The sequence below is a fragment of the Plectropomus leopardus genome, chromosome 21 (genome assembly GCF_026936395.1).
Source record: "Plectropomus leopardus strain MGB_pleo_1.0 chromosome 21, ASM2693639v1, whole genome shotgun sequence".
Classification (NCBI taxonomy): domain Eukaryota; kingdom Metazoa; phylum Chordata; class Actinopteri; order Perciformes; family Serranidae; genus Plectropomus; species Plectropomus leopardus.
This window is the reverse complement of record NC_142196.1, coordinates 19036156-19055513: the sequence shown is the minus strand read 5'-3', so window position 1 is coordinate 19055513 and position 19358 is coordinate 19036156. Positions and strand designations below refer to the sequence as shown.

The 19358-nt window shown below is 39.3% G+C and overlaps 1 protein-coding gene across 3 annotated transcripts in view; it reads right to left on the bottom strand.

Annotated features, from left to right (window-relative positions):
* The window catches only part of malrd1 (MAM and LDL receptor class A domain containing 1), a 78180-nt gene that overhangs the window by 47548 nt on the left and 11274 nt on the right, over positions 1 to 19358 (bottom strand). For 2 of the 3 annotated variants that reach the window (XM_088072125.1, XM_042510908.2), the window contains exons 5-13: positions 17512 to 17608; positions 11591 to 11722; positions 11091 to 11237; positions 8151 to 8256; positions 7237 to 7604; positions 6133 to 6578; positions 3224 to 3311; positions 2918 to 3097; positions 2677 to 2833 (exon numbers count right to left, since the gene is read on the bottom strand). In XM_088072125.1, coding sequence (XP_087928251.1) covers positions 2677 to 2833; positions 2918 to 3097; positions 3224 to 3311; positions 6133 to 6578; positions 7237 to 7604; positions 8151 to 8256; positions 11091 to 11237; positions 11591 to 11722; positions 17512 to 17608 — 1721 coding nt within the window. Of the gene's footprint in view, positions 1 to 2676; positions 2834 to 2917; positions 3098 to 3223; positions 3312 to 6132; positions 6579 to 7236; positions 7605 to 8150; positions 8257 to 11090; positions 11238 to 11590; positions 11723 to 17511; positions 17609 to 19358 lie in introns of those variants that run through there. The other variant, XM_088072126.1, reaches the window with a different exon arrangement.

The following is a 19358-nucleotide window of genomic DNA, read 5'->3' as shown; positions in this document are numbered from 1 at the left end:
CTCCATAAAGTTTAAGTTTTTCACTGTAGCTCATACACATTCTCCCATTAGTCTCCCATTAAAGGTTTCCGACCCTTATTCCAAAACAGACAATATTCCTGCTAAGCTGTTTACATTTCTAATGAACATGTATATTCAATCAATATTCCCTTTGCCATGCATACTCCGATTAGCGTCAGCTTTGTCAAAGCTGCAATATTTGTGCGTATCCAAAAACCTGTTGATATCTAAGTCTTTCATAAAGTTTAAAAGCAGGTGTGTTTCTCCTTCCAGCCAAAAATGAGGGATTTTCTTTTCCATACATCTCCATCCCAGCCTTGCAAACTGCTGGCGAGTTGGTTTGTGTAAAACGAATCATACAAAGACAATCGTAAATAGATGAAAGGCCATGTGTCACAAACTGCAGTAAAAACCCCAGTTGAGACTAGTCCATATTAGCTGTATACATGCCTAAATAATGCTCCTAAAAACCTACATCATACCAGCAAATCCAACATGTGTTAATCAGAAAATGCAAAATTCGGATAGTAGTCTAATTCTGAATATTCAAACAGGATAAGCTGTTTATACAGCCCACATCAAATTTCAAATATTGTTGCATTAAGAAGACATATAACAGGGGAATACTGGTGTGAAGGTTACTGTAGCCAATGAGTCATTTTGTTCAAAACATAAGCCTTTATGAAATGCAGTATTTTACAGATTTTATGTACACGTGACCTTCAAGAAAACACCTTTATTCTGAGAGACGCCTCTGGACTGTTTTGATGCTGTGCGACCTTTTTCTTCTCTCTCAATGGTGATGTAAAATTTTGAAGTTTTGAACTTTTTCCTCTACGGTATGCACACTCTTTGTCTTTTTTGGGACATTAAACAAACCTTGTTCTATTTTTGTAGTATGCAAGTCACTAAAAACTGGCACTTGTTTGGTTCGTTCTCCTATTTTACTTCCACTGGCTTCGTATGAATTTAAAGCTCTTCTCCAAATGTAAAGACGTAAAAAAATATTGTATTGAATATTAATTTGTATCTGATATGGGATTGTTTCTGCCAAAACCTCTAAATATTCTTGAAATCACAGAAACTCCTTCTCCCTAATTGAAAAATCTAAACTCTGTGAATATGCTAATTATTTTAAATTAAGAAAGACGCTGGACTTTAGATGTCTTGTACTTAACTGTAAGACATGTGCACTGGCAGTTTCAAGTTTCCAGATCACACTTGTGTAAGTCTTTTAAGGTGAGCACAGACAAATGTTTCCCCTTCAGCAGATAAATATGAAAACAGCCCTCTAGTGTCAAACTCTGCTCATACATCATTCGACACAGTGAAGGTCAAACATTCAACAAGCAAACATATTTTTGAGTGGAGGGACATTAAAGAAAGTTTTGACAGCTTAGGTAATTTAGCTGCTCTGACCATTAGCCATGGGATGATATGGGAGAGACAAAAACAAGTGATATAAAGAAGCCAGTTAGGGCTTTACAGGGCAGGAGGTAATCGTGAAGAAAGATAGCTGATAGTTAGATAGTTCTGAATCTTATTTATAGGTCATCATATGCTGTGTTTTGGTCTGACCAACCTAAAAGAAATTGCATTTTGAAAAGAGGGCAATTTGTTGTTTGACAATTGTTTTTAGACAAATTAGCCAACCGGGAAAACAGATTTATTGAGTTTAAACAGATTAATCAACAATGAAAATAATCATTACAGTAGTTACGGTCCCAATGACAACAGTTTAATTTTCATTATTGAGCTCATAAGACTGCAAGCTATAAAATGCTGATCACAACACTGTCCACCAACTACAGTGAGACGAGGCGTGCTGTGATTGCCTTCACAGACCTCATTTGAATCCTCACACTCTCAGTGCAGTGCCAATATATGTATGCATCTGCTTCGACACTTTCTAGTCCGCTTTTTTTAAAATCCCATAAGAGGTGCGGCTCCACTTAAATGTGACACAGCTTCCCCTCTCCCTTTAACTCAAGTCTTATCGATCGAGAGCCAGTCAAGGGTGGAGACATTCAGGCAGACAGAGAGGTTGTGAAGGGAGATAGTGACTGAAATTCTGGCTGAGGGAAGAAATTACTGAAATGCAGTGGTCAAAGTGCCATTTTCTGCTCTCACTGGCCCTCAATAAAACGTAGATAAGGACGATCAGGTCACTGTCTATCCACTATAGATGGGCTAACTCACTCAGCTCACAGTACATTTAGATTAAAGTAAAAAGTGAAAAATGTATATAAAAGAGAAAAGATTGCTAAAGGCAAGGAAAGTCACTAATTAATATGAATTTCTACTTTTTCTTGAAATTATTATGTACTTGTGCATGAGTGGGTTGACAATAAAGCTCCCTTGACTTCTCTTAGTTGGGTAATACTTCATAATAACCACCATATAACAGAGAAGGTATTTAATTGCAATTGCCATGTTATACGATTGCTATTGTTTGTAACCCTCGGCCTATACATATGTTATATGTCACACTAAAGGCGGACGCTATTATGTTACATGTCAAGCCCGTTACGCCTTTTTTGCTTGAATGCCACCATGCTGTATAAAGATCACACCTTGCCATTATTTGGTTCTGTATAGAAATGAAAAGGCAGCATGAAGAAGGGACTTTTAACTAACTGATTAACTGACTCATTGTTTGTGGTCGCAGGTACTCACAGGGTGTGATCATTAATGGGACGGTGGTACTGCTCTCCATCATGAATGCTCTCCCCCTGGTCAGGTGACCAGCGAAATGCGTGGATCGGGACCAAAGAGGAGTCGACAGTTTTCCAGCCACAACTGTCCCCGCCTTCGAAATCACACCGTTCCTTCACTGGAGAAAGAGAAAGGTAACTTAAGTAAAGAAGGGACGGGCAGGAAGCACAAGATACAGCCACTCCTCTGCAGAGATTCTTACCACAGTTTAATTCATCTGAGCCATCAGAGCAATCCAATCTGAAGTCACACACTTTGCTGTTGGCAACACACTCCCCGTGTGCAGCACACACAAACTCTCCAACAGGGCAGCTGTGTGGCTGAACTGTGGGAGCTGGAGTGGTCACTGTGGGGGTTGTGCTATTCACTGTGGGGAGCTCTCCTGAAACAAATCATGGCAAAAAAAAAAAAAAAAAATTAAAAGGAGAAACTGAAAATAAGGGAATTAGGAGAACAAAGATATTTGTCCTAGAAAGGTCATATTTTGAGTTCTGGCATAATCATTTACCTTCATATGGGTCGCAGTTCAGGAAGGAAAGGTCATCAATGGCAATGTCTCCATTAAAATCATCTCCTACTGTACCTTCTATCAAAATCTGACAAAACAGAAAATGAAAACAAACAACACAACATTACTTTAAAGTAACAATTTAAGTTTGGGTTGCACCGGCTATTTGTTAATCCATTTCCAGTAAGTCACCCAGTTACCAAGCATGTATAATAATGCCTGAACACCTGAATGTATGCAGTCGTAAATAATTAAAATTATTAGTTATTGCACACGTATGGACATGGATGGATTACTGAACAGGCCTACTGGGCACAGGACCAGGGGCCCAAAAAAGAAACATAAAATAACTACACAGAGACACAAAAGACCACAAGAGGCACAATGTGATAAATCAAAAAGAATAAATACAACGGCATAGACTTACAGAGACTCAAATGACCACAAAGAAATGCAGAACTACAAAGAGACACAAAAAGTCCAAAAAGACACATACCAACTAAAAAGAGACGTGAAACAGCTGCAAAGAGACGCTAATAAGAGACTCACAATGACAACTTAAAGGGGCAAGACAGCAACAAAGAGGCAAAAAATTGACCACAGAGACTTAAAATGACTATAAAGAGATGCATTATAACCACAAAGAGGCAACAAACGACAGAGAGATGTGTCAAGTCGATGCTTGAAATTGCTTTACATTGACACAACCCCTCTTTTTCCATTTCCGTACAAAACCAAATCACAAAAATGGTCCCAATATTTTAAAGGGACCTTCATGTGCTATTGCTTTAATGTTGTTTAAGTGTATTTCCTTGCCCGCTTGCCAATAACCGTTTCTACATACACTGATTTTGTTTTGTCAAGTTTTGTCAGCAGCTTTCAGATACAACAAATCATTAGCTCAAAGATTATTGCTTCAGTTGAGTTGTGTCAGCAGCCACCGGGTCTGTTGACCTTGTGTCACTGCCAAGAAGTAGAACATAATTTGGAAATATTGAATGAAGAGAGGCTCATGTTGACTTTCACAGAAAACAGACTGGACCTCAAAAATAAAAGCAGAGAATAAAGTACATCTAATAAACAAAGAAAGCCTGTTAAATGTTTATTTGGAGCACTATCTGGAGGAGGCACAGTGTGAGTATTTACCCTGGGTTTTGAAGCAGAATGTCACATCACCATGATTTAAGCAGCAGTGTTTTGCAAACATGTGCTGAAATGTTTTTCCAATAATCAGTCATTTCCACCTTGGCAAACAGCTGTTAAGCTCTTGTTGCTTTTTGAATGCATTTCCTAAATGTCCTATAGATGTTCTGAGCTGAGACAGTGCTGCCTTCATATGTGCATTAGTTGTGGTTCAGGTGTGAGTTGGCACAATTGACTCTGTTGGCAGATCAGAATACTTCATTTTGTGGCAATCTGCCCGCTGTGGGAGCAAATGGATCAGCCTGAGTCAAAATTCAATCCATCAGTGTCTCTTCTTTTTTTCACTTTTACCCTTTCTGCAGTCAATTAACTTGACATACAGAGCTCCTGTTTTCAATGCCATAATGGAAGAAAAGTCTTTAACTGCCTCTCAAGTTATACTCACTCATGAGTAATGACAACAGAACATCCATCTTCAGGGATCGATGGCAAGCAGTGAAGCTGTTAAATAGATCTTCATCATGCAACGCCGTAGTGCACTCTTAAACACAGACTCTTTGCTTCACTAGCGTTTCATTGTTGCCTGCTGAGGAGCCGTGTTTACCTGTGGCTCATGTCTGCACGTCTGTCCTTGATTGCACATGAGGACAGACTGCAAATGAGTCAGAGCAGGATGTGATGTGACTACTAGTGGCATTAAAGTAAACTACCCAACAGTTATATAGTGAAAACTAGATCCACTTTGGCCAGATAGACCATTAGAGGGGACCTACACCCATTTTCAAATGTTATTCCTTTGGTCTCAGATAGTCCATAAATATGAGTAAAAATGAACAACTCGCTCCCAAATCCAAAAACTGGAAATGCTATCATTTGTGATGTTTATTGACACAAAGCACACAGGGGAATAATCCGAGTTTGTGGCTATATTTTTTGTTTCAGAACTGAGAACACTACAATAGAGTTAAGCCCATTTGGGTATAAAAAGGACAACAAATATCCTGGAGGTTCACAAAATAAGGCTCACATTTATTGTCTATGGAGCAGCTTCAGACCTTTTATTTATTCTTTTTTTTTTTATTAAAATGGAGTTTGTTATATTCCAAATTCTGAAAATTGACAAAAAGATTTTAAATTTTATTGTAAATGTATATTGGTTCCAAATATCGGCCTCATTAACTACTAATAATCGGTAGTAATATCGGGCCTTAAAAATCAATAGCGGTTGACCCCTAATTTTTCAATTACTGCTTAAACCATCAGAAATATATTAATGATCGATCTGCTCTTTGCAAACTAACACTTGATCCTGTACACACTAAATGAGGCCTAATCACACACACACACACACACACACACAAAAATGAATTCCCATTTTGGATCAATTACTGGGACATTACACTGATCTGTAAGACTATGTGATGCAAATACGCGAACGTCAGATTGTTTCAGTTGTTCCCAATGACGATGTCCTAAAATACTCCATCAGAGAGCAGGCCAAGACATGTCGCTTTCTTGAAAAATTGCTCACGTCGGCTCTGTTTTTGTTTGTGAACCTCCAAGAAAAGTTAAGTTATACTACAAACTTGCTGTTTCTCTGAAAACCTTCGCAAAAACGGAGCCGAAGTGAATATTTTCCCAAGCAAGCGACACGGGGAATAGCCTGATCGTACAGAGCAGGCTGGGACATCTTCATTGGGAACAAGTGAAATAATCTGATGTTCGCTTGTTCACATCGTTTCAAGTCAAAAATGAGTGTTAATTACCTGGAAAGGTCGAGCGCTGGTGAGGTAGAGAGTCTTCCTGTGCCACAGGTTTCCTTGGTCTCCATATCGCACCCACAGCATCTGCCCACGGCCGGTAGTGGCGGTCCTGATGTATACCGCCAGGCAGAACACGTGTGAGCCGAACATGTGGTAATGAAACCGGAAAACGCAGCGGTGGCGGGACCTGGACGGTTCCTTGCCGCGGTTGTGGGTGGGTTGGAAGACTCTGCTCAGCAGCACAGCTGTGTCCTTGAACTCCTGGGGGACAGAGGACTCGATGTAGAGGTAGTAACCGTAGCTGGTGCCCAGTGTGTGGTCCTTCCAGGGCCCCGTGTTGAAGGACGGAGTGGGGCCTCGAGTGCGGGTCCAGTCAAACACATCTCCTCCACTCTTTTCTTGTTTCCAGTTGCACAGCCCGTGCTCGAAGTTACACTGCAGCTCTGGAGCTGTGAGACGTGACAAGACATCGAAACCAGAAAGCAACACTTAAAGTTAATTGTACTTTACTTGAATATTTACATTTTCAGTCACTTTATACTTCTTTTCCACTACATTTCCAAGGGAAATACACTTTTTACTCCATTACATTTATTCAACAACTACAGTCAAAAGTCAAAATATTGAATGATGGAGTGCTATAGATTTCACCTAAAAGTATATAAAATGGCTTCACCTTCACCAAATACAACAACAAACTGCTACTTGCACAACAATGCATCAGTAAATTACCCAATAATGAATATATAGGAGTAAAAAAAATGACAGGGGACATTTTTGAAAAAGCACAGTTACTTTTGATACTTTAAATACATTCAACCAAAAATACTTGTCAACTTAGTGAATAATGGATTTTTTACATTGCAGTACTCTTTTTCTGGGCACTAATTTAGCCTTGCACTCTTTTTTTTTATTTTGCCTACCCACAATGCAGCTCCACCAACATTTTAGTCTAAGGTTCAAGTGTGTTATGCCAGTATTTTGTTGGAAGCCACAAAAAGCTTTTCGCCTGAGAGGAGACTCTGATGTGTGAAATTTTTGGAGTTTGTCTTAAACAAAGAAGCATTTTTCCACCACTGAATATTTTTAACGGAAAGAGACACTCACAACATCCCTCCTCGTCTGATCCATCCCCGCAGTCATCCACAAGGTCACAGAGCTGCAAGTGCTCCACACATGCCTTGGTATGCACGCAGTGGAAATGTGTGTGCGCGGGGCACTCTCCCACTGCAGGGGGCATTGAACAGTTCTTGAAGGTGACATCATCCAAGGCAGAGACCCCATCAAAAACACCGAGGCTGATCTTAGCCAGAGCGATCTGGAAGGGCTGCTTGATGCGTCCCAGCTGTACGGTGACCTGGTTCCAGCGGGTTCCCTGGTCGTACAGAGTTCTCCATATGATAGTGTTGTTTTGGTCTCCATTGATTCGAAGGTACATGTCTGCAGCACCCACAGATATACCTGAGTTATAATGCCTGAGGGGGATAAGGCAGAGAAGCTGAGATTTAACTGACAACAATACTCCAGCACAGCAATGCTTGTATTCTGCGGTATTATACTTTTAAAATTATTTCCTCACACCAGATCCTGTAAATCACAGATTCCTCTTGTGATCATGCATATGCTTGCTGGATGAAATACATGAGGGCGTTTGATTACTCTGCAGAAAAAAAATATAAACCTCTAGCCCTTCTCTGCCAAAAGTATCCCTCCAAATCATCCACTGGAAAAATAAAATCTGTCATTTGACATAAACTTTTACGGGCTATAAAGCTGTCGGAACATGACAGATTCGGATGCGTATCCTATCATTGTGTTTTACTGTGAAATAAGAGATGCTGAGAGAGCAGAGCTGAGACAGGTGAAATGATGGTTGGAGGAGCGGGAAAAAGATCAAGAAAACTCAGAGGAAGAGAGACAGCCAATGGAAAAGACATAAATTCCAGGTAGATCTACAGATTCTGGTTATAATAAGTCATGCTGAGCAAGTGGAAAGAAGGAAGCAACAGTGTGACTCTCACCAGAAGGTCATGGTACACCTGGAGGCAGATTGTTTGAACCAAGGTCCTCGGAGAACAGCCCTTGGATAAAGACTGCTACTGTTCTTCAATATAAACATGAAGTGGCCTGCAGTCAGTGAGACGACAATTACTATTCAAACCATATTCTGCTTCTAGTTTATCTCACACACACACACACACACACACACATACACACACTGCTGCAAACAACTTGTTCCGCCAGACAGTGAATCACCTCTGAAAAAGCTAAAAGTGTTACAGATGCAGACAGTCGAGAGCTTTATTTACTTTTCGACTAAACGCCCTCGCTCATTGTTGTTGTTGCCAGATGGGTCAATTTCATCCTGTCAGAAATACCTCTCCCTGTAGGATTTTTCGCTGCGACACGTCTAGTGAGAATATCACCGTCATCATGCCAACGGTGTGTTGATGAGACAGGTCATAGGACAATGCCAAGGCTTGTTTGGTAACAGCCGTGCTGTAAATGCGCAAGTAACTGCTTTGTGCAGAAGTGATACACAGAGAGTCATTTATTTTCAAACAACTCATCAAACCATGATGGGTTACACTCCTGCACACAACATGAAGATGCACCCCTTAATAAACAAAAAACACATAAAGAGGATAAGAGGAGAATCCCATATTTTGGTCATTCTCGGGTTAATTCTTTTATTTTAGGTTTCTATTAAGATATGTTTAAATGCTTTGATGCTCTAATACTGCCTGCCTGAATACAGCTGTATTCTGAAATGCTCCATTTTAGCAGCTATCTCTTACAGCTCCCCTTAAAATTCTGAAAACCCCAAAAACACCTGAAAACATTCCACAGGCAAAGAGGTTAAGGCATCCTCAACAGGCTCAGTTGTTCACAAGCAAGGATAGTCACTTTGAGAAAAAGTGCGTGTTTCAACAGTCCAGCAGTTTTACCCCTCAGACTGCATTGTATAATGGATATTACTACATGGGCTCAGTAACTCAATCATAGTTGGTAAACACAGTTTGTCGCTGCATCTACAAATGCAAATTAAGACTAACATGCAAAGTGAAAGCCAAATACCAACAACATTCGGAAACGCTGCCAACTTCGCTGGGCCCGGGCTCATCTGAGATGGACTGACACAAAGGGCCCATGGCATGGGTTACTGCCATATCTGTGAAGGCACTATAAATGCTAAAGGTACATACAGGTTTTGAAGCAAAATATGTCGCCATCCAGATGACGTCTGTTTCAGGGATGTCCATGCTTATTTCAGTAAGACAATGACAAGCCACATTGTGTACATGTTACAACAGTGTAACTTCATAGTAAAAGGGTGTGGGTACTAGACCGGCCTGCCTGCATGTTCAATGTCTCCTATTGAGAATGTTTGGCACATTATATAACAATAACAATATAACAACTGAGAACCAGACTACTTGGAAACTGAAATAGTGCATCAAGCGAGAATAGAAAATAATTAGCATCATAAGTTTCCAAACACTTATACCCATTTTCCATAAAAATTAGCGCATGCATGCAGGTTTTGCAACACGGATAAACCTGCTAAAAATAGGCCATAAACTCCTTTCCTATTGCCAGTAGAGCAGGGCTCTGCAACAGACGAGTATGTGTGTGTGGGTTGTTTTATCGCTGTGTCTGTTGGACGTTTTGGACAGTCGGCAGAACAGGTAAACAATGGAAAGCAGCATGGAGAGAAGTCTTTGAAAACTTTGCAGTGGTTACTTTTCTTTATTTATGTCTTACCTATTTAGTGTCTCTTTCAACCTCAATATGAACTTATTTGGAGCAATGTTTGAGCGCTACTCAGGTGGAGATGGATAGTTATTAGTGGCGGCGCATGATTGCATCTCACCAGTTAAGGAGTGGAAATCAGCATGTTTACCCGGTTATTGTGTTTCCATAGATGCCGACCAGAGCTGGAGGTAATAAATACCTGATAAATGACTACAGCAGAGTTATTTATAGTTGCTGCGTTTTGGCTGTGTGGGGCAGTGCATTTGTAATGCATTCATCATTAAAAACACCTTAAAAAGGAAAATATGACAACTGGCCTATGGCGGGGTTATAACAGCAAGAACATATGAATCCATTCTGGCCGATGCTGCACAGCTTGAGGTAGTGGTCTGACAGAGTTGGAAAGTTTTCTTGGCTCCTATTAGGTGTCTAACTGCCAAATAAACACAGTTTGAAGACCACCACATACCTGCACATTGTGTTTAGTCTTTGGATGGTCACAGTCATATTTTCTAAACCTTCCAACAGATGCTCCCGCCGGGATATGTGTCATTTCACAAAGCTCGCAGCATATGAAGATGCTTCCCAGAAACATAACAGGGACTTCAGTTCACTGCCTGCACTGTCTCCAAATCTGAACCTAACAGAGCATCTTTTCTCAGCATGTTCACACAATGTACATAACAAAACAACAGATGGTGCTGCTAAAAAAACCTGGATGATGTTAGCAAGTCAATTCACAACAAAAGTCCTTGTCGAATCCATAAATCCACCCTAAAAGTTAATGTTTTTTGGTTAGTTGTGGAGAAAAGAGTAGGCTATAAAGATGTAATGAGGCATAATATACTGTTACATGTTGTGGTCCAGAAACCTGAGAGACCAGAACAGTATTGTGTATTCCACTGAATGATGAGGTGTTAATATTCAGAGTGAGTACAGCATATGTTGATTTCCTTTCTATTATTCAGATGGCTGAGAAGGCAGTTCTCCGTGAAGTGCTTATCTCAAAAAACACACAGACAAGGGATTTTATTTCATTCCACAAAACCTTGATTTCATCTCTTGATAGTTGTATTTTTTGCCAGCTTTTTCCACACCCTGGACAAAGCGAGGTCATCTTATCGGCTCATCACTTTTTTTTTATTTCAGTGACTGCATTGCAGATGACGACATTGCTGCTGAACATATGTGGTGTGTTTCTCTACCTTCAGTGCTGTTTGTAGAGTGGTCCAGAGGTGGTGGGTGGTAGTCTGGAGGTACCTCCACAGAGGAGCCCCTGACCCAGTCAAAGCCGTCGCCAAAGGTAAGCTCGTACCAGCCACAAGAACCAGCCTCAAAGTCACACTCTGATGCTAAATACAGAGAGAAATAAAGTTCAGCCTTAAAATTCATTCTTTAGTGTGATTCTATTTGAAAGCAATAGCCAATTTGCTCTGGTTTCAACGGGATAAAAATAGTGTTCACAATCTGGATAAATCCTTGGGTTGGGGTCTTATTCATCAGCCTACAAGGACAAATCAAATATAAAAATAACACAAAGAGGATACAATTCTGATTCATACTAAGGAAATGCTCCAAACCAGGAAATTGTCTTTAAATGTCAGCCATTGCCGTCATATTGGCAGATAAATATATAACCGTTCTCAGTCAAACCAACAAATAAATACGATTATTTGAATGGGTAACTTGGCAACAAGGTTCTTACGGCAGCTGGCTTCATCCTCTGCGTCGGGACAATGTGGGGTAAAGTCACACACTTTGCTCTCCTCGATGCACTCCCCACTGCCACAGGCGAACCACGAGGGAGGGCAAACAGGAGGAGGAGGTACGCTGCTCTCTGCGACAGGAATCAAAAAAGAGAGATTAATATACAATCGATGTTACATTGTTCAGCTGCAGGAGGCACTTTGATACCGAGAGCTATCAGATCAGAGGTAGGCCCACCAGATACAAAGAGCTACAGTCGTTATCACTAACTCCTATCAAGTGATTCTATAATTAAAGAGCACTCATGGGAGATCATGGTGGATTAATACAGATGAGCTCAGCTGCATCCAGAGAAGAGTAAGTACATTAGCTGTGTTATGGAAGATTAGACTCAACTGTGAAGTAATAAATGAAGTTCAGATACTTTGATCAATAGTACGTCCGAGACCCCATCTCCTAAATGAACTCAATTTCATTCTGCTTACAAGGAGTATTGGAAACATAAGTGAAAAAATTGTCCATTTTTCAAATGGGTTTTGGCTGGCTTTTGAAAATAAGTCTTTAAATGATTTCTGCTTTTAGAGTTCAGCAGAAACTAACTTTTTGAAGTCGGGCTGAGCAATGCTGGCACATACATAAGGTCACCGAAGTATTTACTTATAGAAAGACCAAGAATAACCGTGCATCAGTCAAGCTGCGGTTGCAGTTAACATGAATTTCTGAAAACATGGACACTTCACACACATCTTCCCCCAGCAGCACAGAAGATCTATACAATCAGCACAGTTTCAAGGTGAACACCCAAGATTAGCATCACCATTTCTGACCAAACGCTGACTTATGCAGTAATGTCCATAAAAAGTGTTTTGCATAACATTATAATGTCACAGTTGACCTTTAACCTCTTGGATATAAAATTTCAGAACTTTAATTCCTATTAGAAATTTGTGTGACATTTCAGTGTATAAATTCTTGAATTATGGCCAAAAATATGTTTTATGAAGTCACAGTAAAGTTGACTTTTGACCTTCGACCACCAGATTTCTACTTAATTCATTTGTTTGTGTCAAATTCACAGAAACCTCCTCAAAGCCTTCTTGAGATATAGCGTCAGGAGAATGAGACTGACGAAAGGTCACTGTGACCTTTGAATACCAAATTCTAATCATATCATTGTCTAGACTAAGCGGGCACTTGAATTCCCTCAGGGCGGTCTTGAGATATCACGTTCATGGGAGCGGGACAGACAGACAGATGGACAACCCAAAAACAAAACAACCACAGCTATTGCCGGCTGAGAGGCATAATAAAAGTTGCCCCAGTCTAACAGATGCAAAGGGAAATATAATATCACAGGTTTTTAGGTGTTTCTGATTAGTTTTAATAAATCTTCTCAGCCACTTTGAGGGACAAGCTGGAACAAGCTGTAAACACAACACTGACATATCATCCCCTTGCTAGCTTGTTCCTACGGCTAACAAACTGTCAAACACTGTGTTTCACATCAAGTGGTGAGATTCAAGATTCATATTTGGTCATGTTTCTGGCCACCTGGCAAATGTAAATGTCCTTGTAGCTCTATTTTCATTTAGTGTTACATTTTTTCTGATAAAACGTGCAAATGTAACTTCTTCGTGGTTTGCAGAAAAGCTTAATGAGAACATTTCCTTCTGACGACTACGCTGTCACTTGCTTTCTTGGTATATCTGCCATTTGTTTGTAGGCAGTGCACATTCATTTAATTATGTAATTGAATCAATTGTTAATATGAAAATACTGATAATTACAGCTTTAATAAGTAACACTTGTCTCATGCTTCTGTACCAACCCTGTATCTTGAATATTGTAGGTTATGTACAATTGATTTTTGAACAGCAAATATGTTATGTAGGAATCAAAATGTACCTGGATTACATTTTCATGCATACCACATATTGACAAAATGTTGTTAATTTAATATGTTTGGCACGATTTAAGCATCATTTTTAGGAGACAGGGTTGTCTTTTGGGATAATACACCTATGAATTGTGTTTCCCTAGCTGACTCTGAGCAAGATAAAATATTTATTAAAATGATTAAGGAACACAAGGGCAGAGATTCTTTAGAGCAGGTCAAACAAAAATGACTGAGGATATCAATTAGGCACATAACAGCCTTAAAATAAATTGTATAGTGGCCAGCTCATGTTCAAAACATGCAAGAAAACTTGCACAAGCAAAGAGTGTGATTTATAACCACGAGGTGCAAAGGGCATAATTTACAACATTTTTGTCTTATTTTCACTCTGCATCCATTTAACTACAGGCCAGTATTCAACACTTATAATGTTATAATTTATAACTGGGCACTTGATTTGATCCTGTAAATCCATAACTCAGTAACTTTATTGGCTATGTAATAGATTTAATTAAAGAACATGGGGCATAAAGAATCCTATGCAAGTGACCATAATGGCATGCAATTATCAATATTATATGTGAGCTACATATCGATACCCTTGTATTCCCTCACTGTCAGCCGATACAGATGTGTCATACATTATAACCCTTTGCCTGTGTAGTAAAGTCTTATTGGTATTTTAATCAACTGCCTTTAGTTATTTTTCCAGCACTGGAGCTGTGGTTGTAAAAAGAAGTTTGTAAAAAGTTTGAGTTACAGATGTAGCTTTAACCATGCTGTCTGAGGTGTAGAGCACTTCACAAATCCACTGTTGGGAGCAAAAAACACATGGGCACTACAGGATCAAGTGCCAAGGAGACTTGTGTTGCCAAACAAACTCTAAATTGCGTCACACTTTGCTCTTTTTTTAAAACACTTGAATCAACTTCAGCTTGCCGTAATTGATCTTTTGAGCCACTTAGGGGAAGCTTAATGAGCTGTAAACGCAAAAATGACAAACATGACATGGTGAACAAGCAACAAATTATTGCATAGTTACACATCAAGCAGACATACAGCATTATTAGAACTCAAATAGTCATTTAAGCCGGGCTTAGACTATAGGAGCTTAAAAATCCTAACCCATTTTGAAATCCGGTTGCATATAAAGAAAAACTTTACAAATGTTTTTCTCTCCAATCTCAAACATGCACGCACTACAGGATTTGAAAACAATGGTGCATCACACACTACAGAATATTATTAAGATTATTGTGCCAGAGGCACCTCTTCATGTGATCTCATGGGGGAGCAGATGTATGCAAAACAGAGACTGACGTGGTGCAACAACTTGCTATAATGTTAAGGATGCTATGCAATGAGAGAAAACAAACACAGAGTGCTGAGTAAGTCTGGATGAGGAAATGGTTGGGGAGACACAGTCAACACAGTTTGTCTTAATGTTGTTCTTCAGCGAGAACTGGAGTTGAGATTTTAGTCAACAGACAGTCAGTCAATCAGTCAACAGTAGATTGCTAGTTTACATGAATCTCAAGGGCTGACTGTTTACGTTTACTTGGCAACACAGTCTACATCTTCCTACTGACATAAAGTGAAATCATCCTTTTTAAAAAAAAGAAATGGGATTGAAATTATCAGGATGGCTCCAATGAGTCTGAGCAGCTTGGGAGGCGTACACCGAATCTGTAAGCTCCTCACATTACCAAACAATCTAGGCCGAACATCGGCACCAACCAAGGTCAACGTCCACATTTCTCCTATTGTTGGGAGGGGAAATTTGGTTAAAATTGTCCCAAAACCCCTGTAGTTTGAGCCCTACATTTTAGATTGAGAGTGGTCCATAAAGCTGTGGGACAGAAAAACAAAACAAAGAAGACAAAATGCTGCATAACTGAGGGGGACAGCAAAGCAGGGTGATAAAACTCTGTGCTTTTGTCACCAATGGCGCCACCCTTCACATGCGCACTGCCATTTGATCCATTATTAACATAAAAGTACTGACCATGGCCTTTTTAAGTATTAATTACAGAAATATGTCTTGGAAAAGTTACTCTTAGAGGAACTTTAGTTGTTTGGGCTCAAGATTGTGTCCTTATGTACCAGACTCCGGGGGATGAGCTGGAAGTTTCAGCCTCGTGGTTGTATAAGAAGCGAGAAAAACCTTCTGTAGCACTCTTGCTACAAACACTAAATATGTAATGTATCCTAAATAAATCATCTAGGTTAGACAGCTTGCCTGCAGACCTTCCCTGGTTATTAATGAATGAGGAAGTCGGAATTATTATCTGATTTTTAAAATGTACATAATCAGTAAAAATCCTTCTTTGCAATTATAGCTCAGCATTTAGTCACCCGGTTCAAATGTTATCAGCCCATTGAATAGTCATCTGGTGCATAGATTGGAGGTAGTACCTGTATAGCCTCGCTTTTACATTTATTGCTTTTAAGTGCAGACCTCTATTAGCCATAGCAATTATGATAGGAGCAAAGGAGGAAATCAAGAGACCGTGTAAAAGGCAATTGGGGTGCCAAGTCGCTGAACTGGTAGAACAGGTGCCTCATGTATGAAGGCAATGTCCTTTCCGCAGCGGCCAGGGGTTCAATTCCACCATCAGCCCTTTGCTGCACGTCATCCCCTCTCTCTCACCCTTCCATGCTAATATGCCTATCAAATAGAGGGAAAATCCCCCAAAAATAATCTTTAAAAAAAGAAAGAAAGGGCAACAAAGGACAGATGGGCCAAACAAACACAGGACTTTCACCCAGACCCAGACCGCTGTTTGTGTCCTGTATGAAAAAATTTAACAACTTATTGTAAGTTACATGTATACTTAAGTACATAATATACATAACTTACGTCACATACATAACTTAAGTTATGTAACAAATGTACTTATTTTAATTAAATTCAATTATATTTATAAAGCTCGATATCAAATCACAAATCACAATCAGAGGGCTTTACAACAACCGGCATCACTCTGTCCTGTGACCCTCACAGCAGATAAGGAAAAATGACCACCAAGAAAACCCTTTAACTGGGACAAAAATGATAAAAAAACCTTAAGAAAAGCAACCGAGGAAAGACGGAGACATGCAATAGATGTCTTGTGCACAGAACACATCAACATAATAAAATTACAGTAACCTAATGACAAAATAATACATAGCAGGACAGAGAGAGAGAACAACGCAAACCATGTTTCCCTAAACTTAACCAAGTTGTTTTGGTGTCCAAGCCTAATGAAAGAGCTGCCATTTCACAACGTTGGATATGCACCTTCTGGCCCACAGGTGCAGTTTCCCTTGCCTGAAGCATTATAATGGTAGTGATAACAACCATTTAATGGCTGATAACATCTGAAACAGGAGATTAAGCAAAGATCCTTGAAAAACTCGGGGCCTTTGGCTCAGGCCATTAACATCTAACTTAAATCTGTGACATTATTTCTGCCTCTAGAGCAGCTCCGTCTCCACCAGAGAAAGAAACCTAAAAATGATGAGGGCACAGGTCGCAGCCTAAATGAGACAATCAATAAAGCTCAACTGTTGTTTTACAGGCAGAGAGCAGGGACATCATCTTATATTGGATGAATAATAGTAGTTGTAAAGATGGTATAGTTTGCACTCGCAGCTCAAATACCTGCACATCACCAAGGCAACATGTAGAAATTATGCCCAAAATGCCCAGAGGACGGTGCTTTATCAAACGCTGTCAGACAAGATGTTCAGCTTTATCATATTCATCACTGAGCTGCAGGCAACACGCTATAGCAGACATAAATAAACCCATACATTGTGACACTGACTGCTCCATGTTCAGTGCAGGAAAATGTCTAGTAAGCACTATTTTGATGATTCAGTTATTCTGTTATGAATCCCCTCCATTAGTGTCTTCCCCTGTTATCAGTATTCAAAACAGGTTTATGGTGGTCTGTTTATGTGTGGCGATATTTTAAAATGTCAAGGTCTGAACTTGTCTCCTGTGTGTAGTGAGATGTTATTAATGTTGGCAGTACCAGTCACAGTCACACAGCCGGGACTGAAAGATAGGTCATCGATGGCCAGGACCTCGGGGGCTTTGCTGTCAGCTGGAAGTTGCCCTCGAATCACCACCTGGTTGATACACAAAAAACATTCAAGAAATCACTCAGTCACCTATTTTTATTAACTTTCTACTTTGTCTGTTGTTGTGTTTGTGTATTCTGGCCTGTGTGCACATTCAGTATGTGTGTGCATTCGTGCATTTGCTGTGACATTTGTGTCTATGTTTATGTGTTAACAATGACACTTGTAGAAAAACAAGACTATAGACCCTGAGAGTTTATAGCCATGCTAGTGAAGAATGTCATTCATTTTGCATTTGGTCATTGGACAAATTGAGACACTGACAAATAGGCTAATAGATCTATATTAGGGGCAACCTTTACTACCAAAAGAGCCATTTTTGGCACAAAAAACCCCCAAAACATCTGTCTGGAGCCACAAAACATATTTGAGCCTTATAATGAAGTCACAGAAATAGTAGTAATAGCAGCAGTAGTATTTTTTTATGAAGTCATCACACATAATATACAATAATTATAAACAATATAAACAAAATCAGTCTATAAACAGTCTATGTATTAAGTAGTTACTGAAAAGGATCAGTAAACGTTTATATATGCCTATTCTATTGACTTGAGCTACCCCTAATAAATAAATAAATAAATAAAATTATTAAATCGTGTAACCCTCAAAAATAGCTTTGTACACCATTCTTTTGAAACCAAAAGGGAATTGCACATTTTTACATTTATATTGCCATTATTCCACAATTTAACCCTAACAATATTAACACATCTCCTTTTAATCTCTTTTTTAGCCTCTTGTATGGCTAAAAATATCTCTTAAATCGTATTTATTCTCCTTTACTAAAATTCATTTTTTTACACAGTCTTCGAGTGACTTTCTGTTTGCTCTGAATGTCATTTTTAGCATTTTGTAATATACAAAAGAAATTCTTGGTTTGGGAATTTAGCCTTAGGAATAGAGTCTTGTTAATACTATGTATGGCTTGTTTTTTTAGTAAGACTATTGAATTTGTAGTCATTTTAAAGGTCGACACCCACAATTTTACACAATAAGACATATTCAGAAGTATAAGTGAGCAATAAATTATATACAAGGCCTCATGGTTTAATCAATCGCTAGATTTACAAAAGATTGCTATTGACTTTAAAACAGCAGTAACAAAATGAGCATATCAACATTACTAATCGCTCTAAATGAGTATTCACTAATGTGTTTTACCACAAAGTGGCTATTCTGCACTGGGCTGTTTATGATTATTTGGTGCTTTAACTTTGCAGCGTTGGCAGTGAAAGCAAACAAATCTGCCCACACATTATTCAGTTCTCCTTTTTCCTGCAAGACTTTTCCATTTTTTGGATTTGGAATCCATAGCTACCCTAAATAGAGTCAAGACAAGCCACTGCTAATAGTGGCTTAAGGCTTAGCAAAATTTAGATGAAAAGGTGCCGTATGACGCACATTTTAGTTGATGCAATGTTAAAACAATTTCTTTATTTGGTGTATGGACCACATATTTTCACAATTGGAGGATGAAGGAACAGCTAGCAGTGACAGCGCTGTTAACATAAAAGCTGCACTGATCAAAGTCCACAGAACAGCTTTATCTTCACCTGTGGAGTTTTACAACCCATCATTTATGACTGATTTAAACGAATGGCGTACTGTGTCATCATGTGTGATGGAAAAATGCACTCAAATACACAATTTTCATTAGTCATACTTGTCAGCGAGGGTTCTTATATTTCCCATACCTGGACTTTCAGCCCATAAAGTAATACAATCCATGGGATGT